We start from the raw sequence: 16215 nt of genomic DNA on the forward strand, positions 1-16215 counted from the left end.
CAGCTCCTGCTCCAATTCCCTAACTCGGTCTGATAGGAGCTGCAGCTGGATGCACCTATTGCAGGTGTGGTCATCAGGGACAACTGTGTTGACCCTGACTTCCCACACACTGCCTACGGACAGCTCTAACTGTCTCCCCCATTACCTGATCCTAGATTAGTCAGAATAAATGAAAAACAGGCTTCTTGTTGATGTATTAATTAATGGAAAGCTTCTAGATTCTGCATTCTTTGTGTCTTGGTAAACTAAACACCTTGACAATATGGACCAGAGATACCTCTTCCTTTAAAGTCAATGAACCATTCAGACAGCTGATTGCTGAGAGGAATTAAATTTATTGGTCATTAAAGTTCACTCAGCATGGTTTGGATGTAGTTGATGTTGAGTTCGGTGATGTCCAGGTGAAAGGGCAGAACCCTCTCTGTTGACTAAAAAGTCCTTGCAGATGAGGCAACAACTGAACCTCCAAATCTTCTGGAATCGTCTATTCTGTCTGGTGCTCACGATGTGACTTCTTCTACATTGTGTTACCAGCTCCTCTGCATTTGAGCCAGGTGGGTTTGGGTGGGGTGGTCAATGCTCTTGTCCCATTTCATGCAGGCAGGGGTGGGTTTTGGAGATTGATAATCTGGATGCAGTTCTTTTTTGTACAGGGAGAGGAGTCTGATCTTTCTTTCTGAATGACTTCAATTTTATTCTTTATTTCATAGCTTTCTGGAGAAGAAAAAAAAGTTGAAAATGGATACATGTTTTTATAATAAATAAACCTTTGAATCATACGCTATAAGCGGGATTTCCCGGTGTCCAAACATTTGAATTCTGATTCCTGTTACTGTTCTGACATGTCAATCCATAGGCTCCTTTTGTGCCATGATGAGGCCATCCTCAGGGCCCAGGATCAGCACCTTATATTCATGTCTGGGTACCCTCCAACTTGATGGCATGAAGATCGCTTTCTCCTTCCAGTGAATAAATTTACCTCTCACCCCAACTTCCTCTCTGACCTTTCACTTCCTCACCTGCTTACAACCTCCCTCTGGGTCCACTCCTCCATCCCTTTCTCCTATTGTCCACTCTCCTCTCCTATTCGATTCCTTCTTCTCCAGCTCATGAGCTTTCCCACCTACTTGGATTCAACTATCACCTTCCAGCAAGCCTTTTCCTCACTTGCCCCATTTTTATTCAGATATTTTCCCCACTTCTCAGTCCTGAAGATGGGTCTCAACCCGAAACGTCAACTGTTCACGCTTTTCGACAGATGCTAACTGACCTACCGAGTTCCTCCAGCAAGTCCTCCGGTCACTGGTGATGCTGTGGGGACCTCCGGCCACTGGGGGCACTACATAGATGTTTGGGCACTGGTGGTGCTGCAAGAATCACCAACTACTGGGGGCGATGTGCAAACCTCCAACCAAGGGCGGTGCTGAGCAGACACGGTGCCGATCCTAGGGATTACCGATTGTTTCCTGTTCTGGCGGGTTGATATTGAGTTTCTATAAATTGAGGCTGCTGGATGGCTTGAGGCTCCGGGCTCTCCATTCACATCTGGTACCCACCTCCACCACCACATCTGGTATCTCGTTCCACATGTCCACCACTTATGTGAAAAATAAACTTGCTCCTTATCTCCATTTAAATCTCTCCAATTTCACTTGAAGTTTGATTTTAGACTCCCCTACTCTGGGGAAATGGCTGTGACCACCCATCGGGATATTGTAAACTGGGTTATCAGAAATATGCTCCCATTGAGATGAGCGTGTGAAACTAACTTGGTTGTTAAACAGCGGCAAAGTGGAATACTTGCACGAGTTTCCTAACTTGGATGGATCTAGCAGAGTAAATGATGAGCCAAGTGCAGGTCATGCTTTACGAGCCTGATTCAAATTTTTGAGGATGCGACTAAACACATTGATTAGGTTAGAAAGTCGATGTAGTGTATCTGGATTTCAGCAAGGCATTTGATAAGGTTTCCCATGCGAGGTTTGTTGAGAAAGTAAGGAGGTATGGGATCCAAGGGGAGATTGCTTTGTGGATCCAGAACTGGCTTGCCACAGAAGGCAAAAAGTGGTTGTAGACAGGTCATATTCTGCATGGAGGTCAGTCACCAGTGGAGTGTCTCAGGGATCTGTTCTGGGGCCCTTACTCTTAGTGATTTTTATAAATGACCTGGATGAAGAAGTGGAGGGATGTGTTAGTAAATTTGCTGATGACACAAAGGTTGAAGGTCTTGTAGATAGTGTGGAGGGCCATTAAGAGTTTACAGCGGGACAGTGATAGGATACAAAACTGGGCTGAGAAGTGGCAGATGGAGTTCAATCCAGATAAGTGTGAGGTAGTTCATTTTGGTCGGTCAAATATGATGGCAGAATATGGTATTAATGGTAAAACTCTTGGCTGTGTGGAGGATCAGAGGAATCTCGGGGTCCGAGTCAATAGGACACTCTAAGGAGCTGTGCAGGTTGACTCTGTGGCTAAGAAGGCGTACGGTGCATTGGCCTTCATCAATCGTGGAATTGAGTTTAAGAGCCGAGAGGTAATGTTGCAGCTATATAGGACCCTGGTCAGACCCCACTTACTCAGTTCTGGTCACCTCACTACAGGAAGGATACAGAAGCCATAGAAAGGGTGCAGAGGAGATTTACAAGGATATTGCCCGGATTGGGGGGCATGCCTTATGAGAATAGGTTGAGTGAACTCAGCCTTTTTTCCTTGGAGTAAAGGACGATGAGAGGTGACCTGACAGAGGTGCATAAGATGATGAGAAGTATTGATCGTGTGGATAGACAGAAGTTTTTTCTCAAGACTGAAATGGCTGCCACAAGAGGGCACAGGTTTAAGGTGCTTGGGAGGAGGTACAGAGGAGATATCGGGGTAAGTTTTTTTATGCGGTGGAATGGACTGCCTGCAATGGTGGTGGAGGCGGCTACGGTAGGGTCTTTTAAGAGACTTTTGGATAGTTACATGAAGCTTATAAAAATAAAGGGCTATGGGTAACCCTAGCTAAGTTAGGGACATGTTTGGCACACCTTGGTGGGCGGAAGGGCCTGTACTGTGCTGTAGATTTTCTATGTTTCTATCAACTTCCTGTCTAGCAGGTAGGAAACAATACTCATAAAGGGCTGCCAGTGAGTTACAACTGTTACGTAGCCCGTAACTGGGTGTCTTACCAGCAAAGGTAGAAGTGTCTGTTTTCAAAACAGCGCTTATTGGTAAAATATACAAATCTATATCAACAATGCAAATATACCGATAATACACGTTAGCAATACTAAACCTAAAAGTGTGGGTATAGTAATAATCAATAATAAACAAGCTCTATTGATGTCTAGGGGATAAGGAATTGTCATATGTGAATATAAAGTTCAGTTCAGTTCATACAGGCTGATGTTGTTGGTCGATGTGTTGTAATTGTTGGAGAGAGAGAGAGAGAGAGAGAGAGAGAGAGAGAGAGAGAGAGAGAGAGAGAGCGAGCAAACAGTGACAGCTATTGTCTTGCAAACCTTCCTTTATGATCCTGATCGGTCAATGTGTTGTTGTGGCCATTCAGGTATGACCCCTCTGTCCTTTAGCTTGACCGTTCTTCCGTGGTGGACTCGTCACCCAGGCAAGGGTGGACACACACACAAGCCCCCACCGGCCTCGCTATAAACACTGTGAGTTAAAATTGACCGATCCTTCGTTCGGTCTCTGATGCCCCGCACCTTCTCATGGGTTCCAACACTTAAGCAGTGCTCACTAGTGTGTCTCCTGGTGTGTCTGAGGGGTGTCTCCCCAGACCTCACTTTTATCCCTACTCACGGGGTCTCAGGTGTCAATCAGTTTTGAATGGCTTAGTCCATCAAACCAGCCCACTCCGGCTGTCCACTGAGGAATTTTAATGAACAGAATGGTACCAAGTAAACAGCCCTCTCCGGAGCCGTGAGTCTTACAGGAGTCATAATATGGTCTCTTTCCCCCGGTGTTATCTTGCCCTTGTCTGAAGTAAATGTTCCAGTCCCAGTATGCTTTGTTCCATCTCTTTCTCTCTCATTAACAGCCTGGCAACAGTAACGGTTTGTGATTCTCCCAGGGGAGGGGGACATGGGCAACCCTGCACCCTTCTGCCCATCAGAGCTGTTCATCCTTCGTAACACAACACAGTCAGAAAATATGACTCATGTACAAATGTAACATTTTATAGATACAGCAATTCCAAAATAAATTCAAGAGAAAGTTGTAAACACCTTGCTTTGTGGAAGGGGAAGTTAGTAAAGCTCCAAAGCACTGAAGAGGTGTCGCTGGCCTGTCCCACTAACACTGGGCAATGGCACCAGCTCAGAATGGCACATTTGTCACAACAATCCTGCCAGTTTCCAAACTGTGTCACTCTTTGACTCTGACTCTGCTGCCCATATCAGGCAGATATCATGGGAACACAAATAATGATAGCTGTGATGCTTCAAACAGATCCGATCTTGTTCAGAAACACTATCTCAAAGTAACAATTTAATTGGAGGCCAGGACATTTTGTTTCCTCATATCGACTGGCTAGTAACACTGACAGATAGGGTAAAAGATGAAACTCCACCCTGGTAAAATTGGATCGTAATGGTCAGTTGATTAAAACAAAAGGAAGTTATGAGCTGCATTGAGGGGAAGCGTTTGGGATATGCTCCCCATCTCATAAACAATGGGGGTGGGGGTGTTATGATTCCAGTCCCAAAGCTAATGTGAGGCATTCAAAGTGATATCAGGGATGAGCAAAGGGTGGCCTCCCTGACATTCTCTGTTCACCGTTCATGGCAAGGTGAGTGTGCTCACAGCCAGCAATGATCACTGGAAGATGCTGCACAATTGGGAGCAGCAGCCATGGCCCCTCAGCTCCCGAAGACGGACACCACTGTAAACAACCCAGCAATCAATCTCCAACTGCTCTGTCCAGGACCCTGAGAGATGACACAGCTCCGTACCTCACAGTGTCCAGCCTCTCCTTCATGGGCTCTGTCTACAGTTTGCGATAGCCCAGCACAATCACCCACACTAAACATTCTGTCCTGGCACCACTCTCATCGCAAAGAGTCTGAAGGAATGTAACACCAGTATCAAAGACAGCTTTTGTTCTTCTATTAGACTAGACAATTGAACATTCCTCATTAGCTAAAGATCAACTTTCCTAATCTACAGTACAACCACAGAACATTACAGCAAAGAAAGAGGCCCCTCGGCCCATTTTGGCTGAGCCAAAGCTTTTTCTGCCTAGTCCCACTGACCTGCACCCGGACCATATCCTTCCATACCCCTCTCATCCATGTACCTGTCCAAGTTTTTCTTAAATGGTAAAAGTGAGCCCCCATTTACCACTTCATCTGGCAGCTCATTCCACACTCCCACCACTCTCTGTGTGAAGAAGACCCCACCCATGTTCCCTTTAAACTTTACCCCCTTCACCCTTAACCCATGTCCTCTGGTTTTTTTCTCCCCCAGCCTCAGTGGAAAAAGTCTGCTTGCATTCACTCTATCTATACCCAATATAATTTTATACACCTCTGTCAAATCTCCCCTCTTTCTTCTACGCTCCAGGGAATAAAGTCCTAACCTATTCAACCTTTCTCTGTAACTGCTTCTCAAGTCCCGGCAACATCCTTGTAAACCTTCTCTGCACTCTTTCAACCTTATTAACATCCTTCCTGTAATTAGGTGACAAAAAGTACTGTGCTAAAGTTTTAGGCACATGTAAGTACATACTAATATATGAAGATGACTTCAAAAAATAATGAAATGAAGAGCTTCTAAACATCAAGTAAAAGCATAAAGACCAGTAAATGGTAAAAGAGACTAAGTTACATGAATATTTGCTGTGACCACCTCCCATTTAAAATTTCATCAATTCTCATAGGTACGGTCTCATGCAGTTTTAAAAGTAACTCTGCTGGTATGTTCTTCCAGGCATCTTGGAGATCATGCCACTGTTCTGCAGACTTTAGTTGTTTTGCTTGCTTCTATCTCTTCCAGGAATCGGAGACAGTCTCAATGGTTAGATCAGGGCTCTGGGGAAGCTATACCAACTGTTGTAATGCTCCTTGCTCTTCCTTTCATAGAAGATAGTCATTTATCACCTTGGCCATGTTTCCAGTCTCATTTCTTCCCTGATGGTATTGTGAGATGGATGAGAATCTGCTTTTCCTCTGACCAGATCACCAACTCCAAACCTGCAGGGAACCTCCACCGTGCTTGACTCTGGGCTGCAGACACTCATCAGTGTGGCTCTCTAAGCTCATCTGTGGACAGACTGTCTCCTGCTTGAAACAAAATTTTGACTCATCAGTTCCGGTCACTTGCGGCCTTTGTTCAGCACCCCAGTGCTTCCATTTCATTTTCCATAGGTGAGTCTCTTGGCTTCGCTTCCACTTTGGAGGAATCGCCTTCTGCAACTATTCTTCCATAAAGCCCTCTTCAGACAAAACTTCTTCGGATGCTAGAGGGGTGTATGGGTTCCAGTGGTTTCTGAAAGTCTGGAGCTGATAGCAGTCCTGGATTCCTCTCGACTTAGAAGGGCGTCAGTTTCATGTATCTTTCATCTGCTGCATGCAGTTTCCATGGCCGACCACTGATTTCTGATGCTCAACCTTTCCCATTTCTTCAGAAGAGATTGGACAGCACTTCCTGAAATTCTAGTCTGCTGCAAAATTTCTGCTTGGGAGTGACCTCACTGATGCAGGATGCTGAAATTTGGCTTGTTGCATTGCTCACTCTTGCCATGGTGTAAATATTACTGAGTTGAAGGCTAAATAAGAGTGGGAGGCAGCAGAAAGGAAACTATAGACCCATTAGGCTGACATCAGTGGTTGGGAAGTTGTTGGAATCGATTGTTAAGGATGTGATTATGGAGTACCTGGAGGCACGTGACAAGATAGGCCAAAGCCAGCATGGTTTCCTGAAAGGAAAATCCTGCCTGACTAAGGAAATTACAAGCAGGGTAGACAAAGGAGATGCAGTAGACGTGTTGTACTTGGATTTTAAGATGGCCTGCGATAAGGTGCTGCACATGAGGTTGCTTAGCAAGATAACAGCCCATGGAATTACAGGGAAGTTACTTGCATGGGTGGAGCATTGGCTGGTCATCAGAAAACAGAGAGTGGGAATAAAGGGATCCTATTCTGGCTGGCTGCTGGTTACCAGTGGAGGTACACAGGAGTTGGTGTTGGGACCGCTGCTTTTTTATGATGTATGTCAATGATTTGGACTATGGTATTAATGTTTCTTTGTGGCTAAATCTGCCAATGATACAAAGATAAGCGGAGGAGTGGGTAGTGTTGAGGAGACAGAGAGCCTGCAAACAAACTTAGATAGTTTAGGGGAATGGGCAAATAAGTGGCAAATGAAATACAATGTTGGAAAGTGTATGGTCATGCACTTTGGTGGAAAAAATACACAGGCAGACTATTATTTACATGGAGAGAGAATTCAAATTGCAGAGATGCAGAGACTTGTGAGTGCTTGTGCAGGGCACCCTAAAGGTCACCCTTCAAGTTGAGTTAGTTGTGCAGAAGGCGAATGCAAAGTTGGTTTTCATTTCCAGATGAACAGAGCAGGGTTGCGATGTTGAGGCTCTGTAAGGCACTCATGAGATCACACAGAATATTGTGTGCAGTTTTGGGATCCTCAGTTTGGAAATGATATACTGACATAGGAGAGGGTTCAGAGAAGATTCACTGGAGGAATGTCTGACAGCTCTTGGGCTGTATTCCCTTGAAGTCAGGAGAATGACAGGGGATCTCATAGAAACATTCCAGATGTTAAAAGGCCTGAACAGATTAGATGTGGCAAAGTTATTTCCCATGGTAGTGGATTCTAGGACAATAGGGCACGACTTCAAGTTTGAAGGACGTCTGTCCGTTTAGAACTGAGATGCGGAGAAATTACTATAACTAGAGGGTGGTAAATGTCATTGGGTGTATTGAAGGCAGAGATAAATGGGTTTATTCTGCACAAATTTCTGTTTCAGTTAATCAGTTTAGTCATTCAAAACATTAAGTCATTGATCGTTAGCATTCTGTATAATTATGCATGGAGCTCTCTACCTGCAAGAAGTCAAGTTTTTCTCTTTCTAATGAAATACTAATGCTGAAGACTAAAAATAAACATCTAAAAATAGTTAATATTTCAACCTAAGGTGCCTTAGAGTTTTGCACAGCCTTCCATCACCCAGATTTTATCTACTGTACCGCAGTTTCAGAAACATTGTGGGCTGACTCTTAAAATCTAGCATCACTATCTATTTTGGATGGTGAAAGGGAACAGTGTTCATGATTACTATATCTAGATACTTGTGGCAATAATAAACCAATGTCAAATACTTCTCAGAAAAACATAAACGAGGTAACCCAATTCAGGGAATTTTCCACAGCTACATCCTGACACTTATTTCTGTGTAACCCATTCTCTGCCACAAGCCAATGCAATGTCTCCTGTCTGCACGCTTGGTTATTCCTCCTTCGACAAACGTAATGCTGGAGTAAAACTGAGTAGCCTGGGTAGAGCTGAGGAGCCTAGAATACATACAGACACACACACCCCTCCCACCAACACTCAATACCCCCCACACACACACACACACACACACACACACACACACAAAATTACACCCAGACTCCGTCTCTCACACACACTCAGTCATACACAAGTACACACAGATGCTGTCAGTCTCTCTCACACAACTGCACACTTATTCACACACACACACACACACCCACACTGACACACGCTTACCTACAGACTTTCTCACATGCTCTCTCACACAAACAGACACACACACACACACACAGACATTCTCCCACACACATAAGGAAAGTCACTCATTCTCACACATATTGATACTCACAAAAACAGAAGAATGCCGCCCAGTATTGAACCCGGCCATGAATTCCATTCCTTCAACAAACCGTCAACACTTTCAGGATACGGCAGTCAGATCGTCAAATCATTATTGAACCAAATGGAAAGTGACAGTCTGACAGGTGAACTCAATAGGTCGAGCTGCATTGGCAGAGCAGGTGGGGGTCACTGAGGAACAGTGGACAATTCCCTTCCCCCAACACAAGCTGCTCGGCTCAGCCCACCTGAGACCCCCCTGCAGAATATCTGTTGGCCTAGCTTCGAGCATCTGCAGACTCTTGACTGGGTTCACTTTGACAACTGCTGCCTGTGCCTGTTTGTAGGTGTGCCCGTAACCTCACATCCTGAAACGTCACCAGGATGAATGACCGGCCATGTACAGAGCGTTCGATGGCTCTAGGCCCGTATTCACTAGAATTAAGAAGAACAACGGGTGACTTAATAGAAACCTATCAAATGGTGAAGGATTTGATCAAGTGGATGTGGAGAGAACGTTTCCTATGATGGGAGAGTCTAGGGCTAGAGGACACAGCCACACAGTAGGGGGGAATCCATTTAGAATGGAGATGAGGAGGAAATTCTTTAGCCAGGGAGTGGAGAATCTTTTGAATTTGTTGCCACAGGTATCTGCGGAGGCAGAGTCTTTATAAATATTTAAGGCAGAGGTTGATAGATTCTTGACTGGTCAGGGCATGAGAGACAGAGGGAGAAGGAACGAGATGTGGGCATCGAGGAAACGTGGATCAGCCATGCTGAAATGGCGGAGAAGACTCGATGGGCCAATTGAACTAAGGTATCTTAACTCCGTACACTTGTTTAGATAACTTTGCATTAAAACTTGCGGCTGAGGGGTGAATGGGGAAGGACCAAAATTGAAGTCACCAAAAACAAGGGTGGGTTACCTCATAGGGCATTTTGATGATCTCTGGCAAGAGATTTCACATTGTAATAATGTAACTGATATAACTGGAGATTTGGATGCCTTGACACATTTTGCCATGGGTATCAGGAGTATAGTATATGGCAAGACTCCCCAGAGCTCCAACTAATCACGCCAGGTATTTATTGTTTATGACGTGTCGGCAAATGCTTTTGAGAAGCCTCATGATTAAGTGTTGGGAAAGGCAGTAATTACAGTTTTCTATTCACTGCCAGTCAATCTTTGTCAAGGGTCCGGCTGGTTGATGAGCTCCTTCAGATGAACATTTACAGTTACTGATATGGCTGCAAGTGGAGGTGGCCATGTCTTGGCCATAATGGCTGATCCCCAGAGAGCAGTGAATGAGCTTCTGGGATGAGGACCTCTGTGAGTGTGTGGAGAGGGGTATCGGGTAGCCAGACCACAAAAGGAGTGTGGAATGACCTTCCCCAAAGCGGGCAGAAATAAGCCATTCGACCCCACGACTGTGCCAATCACTAAGCACCCATGGGTACTAATCATAGTCATTGGCAGCAGGTTGGCGTTTAGGAAGAGGGAAGTATGGATACACCGGGACTGACGGGCACGGATTTGTTTAAGGAGAGACTGGAACTGGAGGCAATCGAAAGGAGATTCATTGCTCGATACGTGGAGTAACAGATCATGAGAGGCTTTGATAGAGATCCAGTATCACTTCCCTTGCATCGAGATGTCTAATACCAGAGGGCATGCACTTTAATTGAGAGAGAATACATTCAAATGAGATCTGGGGACGTTTTATTTATCTATCTATTTATTTATTTATATTACACAAAAAGTGGTGAATGCCTGCGTTGTGCTGCCTGGGATACCATGGTGTTATTCAAGACGCTCTTGGTTAGGGACATTAATGAGCAGGAAAGTGGAAATCTATATTATGTAGGCAGAATGGATTCACTTAGTTGGGTTTGATTACTAGCATAGTTAGTTTGGCGCAGTATTGTGGGCCAGTGGGCCAGTTCCTGTGCTACATTGTTCTAAATTCTAATTGGTGTGTAAGTTGCTCGGGCTGATAGAAGAGTCAGGGTAACCTCACTGAAGCATGGCGGTCCCCGAGGGCGGATGTGGTGATGTTTTACCCCTTGGGAGAGTCTGGATTGAGGGGTCAGTATTACCGGATTGGTGGGTGGGGAGTGGACAGGAGCAGTGGTTATTTGAGAGGGGGGTCCTGCTGCCGGAAGGTGGGGGATCTCTGGATTTCTCGGTCCTGCTATGAGGTGGGAAGGTGCATGGAAGGTTAAAGGCAAACAGCAATGGGGGCAGAACCGGAGCTGAGGACTGATTTGTGAGACATGTTAGAGGGGCCGATTAAACGACTCCTGCCTCTAATTCTTGGTCTTCTCATTAATCCCCACATCCCCAATAACTCCACCTCATGACTGATTAATAGCGATAAAACCAGCCTGCATCTTGTTGGGATGTGGGGGTAATCTCACGTGGTAGAACGGAGAGCAAACTCGACAGGCAGGTACAAACCCACGTCACTGGCACTGCCGGCCGGTGGCTCCACCCACAGTGCCACGTGGTGACTGATAGTCGGACAGGGCTTTCTGAGGGGGTGTTTACCACACAGACTGCAGTGACCCATCGAGGTGTTGCCTTGCCATTGGACAGACAACATCGATATGAACGTCATATATTTTAGAGGAATGAGTTCACTTTAAGATGCCATGTGTCCAATGGCACGGATTTGACACTGAATCCCTTGCAGGGGCCTGATTAAAACTGCACGTGAAGCGGAAAGCGGAAAACTAATTCATTCATAACAGAGCAGGGAAAGTCACTGTCGGCCCAGCCTGACCCCTTCACAAAAGTCATCAGGTCCCTGTCTAATTCACAGCTTGTAGACAATACCAGTGATGGCAATGAATGCTGACTGACTGACAGACAAAGGACGACTGAGGTTAAAGCTGGAATAACATGTGTGAAATGGAGCAATCTCTGGTTACACTGGGACGTCAGGCATTGTCAACATACAGGAAAGGTCTGACTGAAATGTATTTACCTGTTTGCCTTTCCCCCTGATGCGTCAGAAAATTAATGCACACGCCAGCACCAATCCAGTGGTGACCCCAATCGCATTCCTGGCTACCCCTCCACCTGGCAGAGGGCTTGGAGGCACTGCAAAAAGAAGATGAGGAGATGATGAGATATGATCGAAACTATTGAGTAAGTGAAAGGCCGAGACAGAGTGGGTGTGGAGAGGAGGCTTCCTATAGTGAACACAGATGAGGAGGGATTTCAGCCAGAAGTTGGTAAATCTGTGAGATTTATTGCCACAGACGGATGTGGGGCCAAGTCATTAAGCGGAGTTTGACAGGTTCTTGATTAGTCAGAGCAATGATGGTTGTGGGCAGAAGGCAGCAGGCGTTGAAGATGGGTTGAAGGGATGATAAACCAGCCATGATGGAATTGCAGTGCCCAATTCTCCTCCGATGTGGTTGGGTCTTCCGCGCTTATGGTAACCCAGAGGAACAAGACACAGTAAATTTCCATTCTACTTTGATTAACTTTGTTAACTCGGGGGTTTTAGTTTATTACAACTTAAAATGCAGATTCAAAATCCTAGTTGGACACATAGGTATTTTGCTATATAGCCTGGAAACACAATGGCCTACACCGACTAAGATTCCAGTTGAAGGTAGTCCCCATTGCACACGTTTGGCTCATATCTCATCGAACCTTGACCTTTCTTATCCTCATACGTTTTAGACTTTGTTACTGCCCCATCTCGGCCTTTTCCCCTGTCAACTTGTCCCATATACTGATCACCTTCTTGGTGATAATGTTGCCCTTGAGGTTCCTATTACATCTCTTCTCTCCCACCGTGAGCCTGTGCCCTGTAATTACTCAAGCCCCGGCTTTGGTGAATAAAAGCTGTGACCAATCGTTATCTGTGTGCTCACATGACTTTACACCTATATCCAGTCTATTTAATATTTAAATTAACCCACAAAATTCATGGATTAGACAGAACACTCATTGGATTGCCTTTTGCCTCTGTTTCCAGAAGCTCAGATATTCATCCCAAAGCACTCGTGAGGTGCAGAGACAACTTTGTACAGTGCGTTAGTGGAGAACAGCACTCAGTGGGAGAATTGTTTTGGTGGCGTGGAGATTGTTCACAATGGAAAAGGCTTAAAACATTCACAAATCAGAACATTTATCAACGAGATTGTGAGTCTGAACTTCTCCCTAACCGGGAATGAAACTCAGAACGTACAGCGTGCATCATACAAACAAGCCCTTTGGCCGTTGATATGTCTGCCGACCATGGTGCTACTTTAAAACGCACCACCGTCTGCAGAGCATCTTTATCATACACTCATCCTCTGCTCCTGTGTGTGTTTGAGTGCCTCCCAAACGTCTCCACCCTGTCCCCCTCCACCAGCTCCATGGGAGCCCTTTCCGGATATGCACCACTCTGTTTAAAAATAAAACTTGTCCTGCACATCTTGTTTAAATTTCCTGCTTCAGTTCATAAAAATCATGGTCTCCAGAGCTGACATTTCGGCAGTGGCACAACGACTGTATCCACTTCTGTCATAACTTTATAAAACCTCACTATAAAACCCGCTGATAAGGGGGGAGCTATTGTAGTCTGGCGTACTGACCTCTATCTGGCCAAGGAACAGCGACAACTCTCTGATACCTCCTCTTATTTACCCCTTGATCATGACCCCACTAAGGAGCACCAGGCCACTGTCTCCTTTACCATCACCAACCTTATCAGCTCTGGGGATCTTCCATCTACTGCCACCAACCTCATAGTTCCCACACCCCGCACTTCCCGTTTCTACCTCCTACTCAAGATCCACAAACCTGCCTGTCCAGGTAGACGCATTGTCTCAGCTTGCTCCTGCCACACCAAACTCATTTCTGCATATGTTTTATCCCCCCTTGTTCAATCCCCTCCCACCTACGTTCGTGACACTTCTCACGTTTTGAATTTTTTCAATGATTTTAAGTTCCCTGGCCCTCACTGCCTTATTTTCACCCTGGACATCCAGTCACTATATACCTCCATCCCCCACCAGGAAGGTCTCAAAGCTCTCCGCTTTTCTTTGGATTCCAGACCTAACCAATTCCCCTCTACCACCACTCTCCTCTGTCTAGCGGAATTAGTTCTTACTCTCAATAATTTCTCCTTTGGCTCCTCCCATTTCCTCCAAACAAAAGGTGCAGCCATGGGCACCCATATGGGTCCCAGCTATGCCTGTTTTTTTGTTGGCTTTGTGGAACAGTCCATGTTCCAAGCCTATACGGGTATCCGTCCCTCTTTTCCTTCGCTACATCAATGACTGCATTGGTGCTCCCTCTTGCACGCGTGCTGAGCTCGTTGACTTCATTAACTTTGCCTCCAGCTTTCAGCCTTCCCTCAAGTTTACCTGGTCTATTTCTGACACCTCCTCCCCTTCCTCGATCTTTCTGTCTCCATCTCTGGAGACGGCCTATCTGCTGATATCTACTATAAGCCTACAGACTCTCACAGCTACCTGGACTATTCCTCTTCCCACACTTCTCACAATTCCTCCATCTCCACTGCATCTGCTCTCAGGATGAGGCTTTTCATTCCAGGACAAAGGAGATGTCATCCTTTTTTAAACTAAGGGGCTTCCCTTCTTCCACCATCAACTCTGCTCTCAAACTCATCTCTCCCATTTCCCGCACATCTGCCCTCACCCCATCTGCCCACCACCCCACTCGGGATAGGGTTCCCCTTGTCCTTACCTTCCACCCCACCAGCCTCCAGGTCCAACGTGTAATTCTCCGTAACTTCGGCCACCTCCAACGGGATCCCACTAGCAAGCACATCTTTCCCTCCCCCCCCTTTCTGCTTTCCGCAGGGATTGCTCCCTACGTGACTCCCTTGTCCACTCGTCTCTCCCATCCCTTCCCACCGATCTCCCTCCTGGCACTTATCCTTGTAAGCAGAACAAGTGCTACACCTGCCCTTACACTTCCTCCCTCACCACCATTCAGGGCCCCAGACAGTCCTTCCAGGTGAGGCGACACTTCACCTGTGAGTCGGCTGGTGTGGTATACTGCGTCGGGTGCTCCCGGTGCAGCCTTTTATATATTGGTGATACTCAACGCAGACTGGGAGACTGTTTCCCTGAACACCTACGCTCGGTCCGCCAGAGAAAGCAGGATCTCCCAGTGGCCACACATTTTAATTCCACGTCCCACTCCCATTCTGATATGTCTATCCATGGCCTCCTCTACTGTCGAGATGAAGCCACATTCAGGTTGGAGGAACAACACCTTATATTCTGTCTGGGTAGCCTCCAACCTGATGGCATGAACATTCACTTCTCTAACTTCCGTTAATGCCCCTCCTACCCTTCTTACCCCATCCTTAATATATTTAGTTTTTTTCCCCCTCCTTTTTTTTTCTCTCTGCCCATCACTCTGCCTGTTCTCCATCTCCCTCTGGTGCTTCCCTCCCTCTTTCTTTCTCCCTAGGCCTCCCGTCCCATGATCCTTTCCCTTCTCTAGCTCTGTATCCCTTTTGCCAATCACCTTTCTGGCTCTCAGCTTCACCTCACCCCCTCCAGTCTTCTCCTATCATTTCGCATTTTCCGCTCCCCCTCCTACTTTCAAATCTCTTAGTATCTTTCCTTGCAGTTAGTCCTGATGAAGGGTCTCGGCCTGAAACGTCAACAGCGCTTCTCCCTATAGATGCGGCCTGACCTACTGCGTTCCACCAGCATTTTGTGTGTGTTGCTTGAATTTCCAGCATCTGCAGATTTCCTCATGTTTGCCTTTATAAAACCTCTACTAGGTCTCCTCTCAGCCACCAATGCTCCATAGAAAATAGTCCAGCTTTGTCCAAACTCTCTGCAAGGCAGCATTCAGCTGAACGTTTTCAGCCCCCTCACAAAAAAACCCCATGTACTTCGAGTGATGCGGTGAGCAGCCTGCACAGAGCACTCCTGATGTGTCCTGCCCAAAGCTCTATACACGGCATCAGTACTTCCCAAACTTTAAACTCAGCACCCTGACCGATGAAGCCAAGGATGAAGTGTGCCGTTTCTACGTGTTGCCAATTAATTGTCCTCTCATTCACATGTGGAGACCTACTAAAGTCGATATTTTCCACATGGAGCCCCCCCACCCCAATTCAAAAGACATGACTATAGAAATTTGCCTGCTCTTACCGGGAGAAGATGCTGTAGTTTCCAGTGCATATTGTTCCCTCTGGACTTTTGCCTCCAGTGTGGTTTTCTGCACCGTGGATTGTATAGAAACACAGGTAACAGGGGTAAGGACACGCTATTCGAGCCCTCAGAGTGCCCCATCCTTTCAGAGTATGTTGGCCAACTCCACACACTAGGAGAAGAGCTGCTGTATCGCTCACACACCTTGAACCATCTACACTC

At 46.1% G+C, this 16215-nt stretch overlaps 2 protein-coding genes across 2 annotated transcripts in view; one reads left to right on the top strand and one right to left on the bottom strand.

Annotated features, from left to right (window-relative positions):
* LOC132401288 (zinc finger protein 214-like) overlaps positions 1–16215 on the top strand; it is a 1156463-nt gene that overhangs the window by 1056813 nt on the left and 83435 nt on the right. The gene's annotated exons all lie outside the window — the stretch shown is intronic.
* LOC132401384 (collagen alpha-1(I) chain-like) overlaps positions 334–16215 on the bottom strand; it is a 43952-nt gene continuing 28070 nt past the window's right edge. The window contains exons 4-5 of the mRNA XM_059983509.1: positions 11838–11953; positions 334–714 (exon numbers count right to left, since the gene is read on the bottom strand). Coding sequence (XP_059839492.1) covers positions 11862–11953 — 92 coding nt within the window. The 3' untranslated portion in view covers positions 334–714; positions 11838–11861. The remainder of the gene's footprint in view (positions 715–11837; positions 11954–16215) is intronic.

This window comes from Hypanus sabinus, chromosome 10, assembly GCF_030144855.1.
Source record: "Hypanus sabinus isolate sHypSab1 chromosome 10, sHypSab1.hap1, whole genome shotgun sequence".
In the NCBI taxonomy this organism is placed as follows: domain Eukaryota; kingdom Metazoa; phylum Chordata; class Chondrichthyes; order Myliobatiformes; family Dasyatidae; genus Hypanus; species Hypanus sabinus.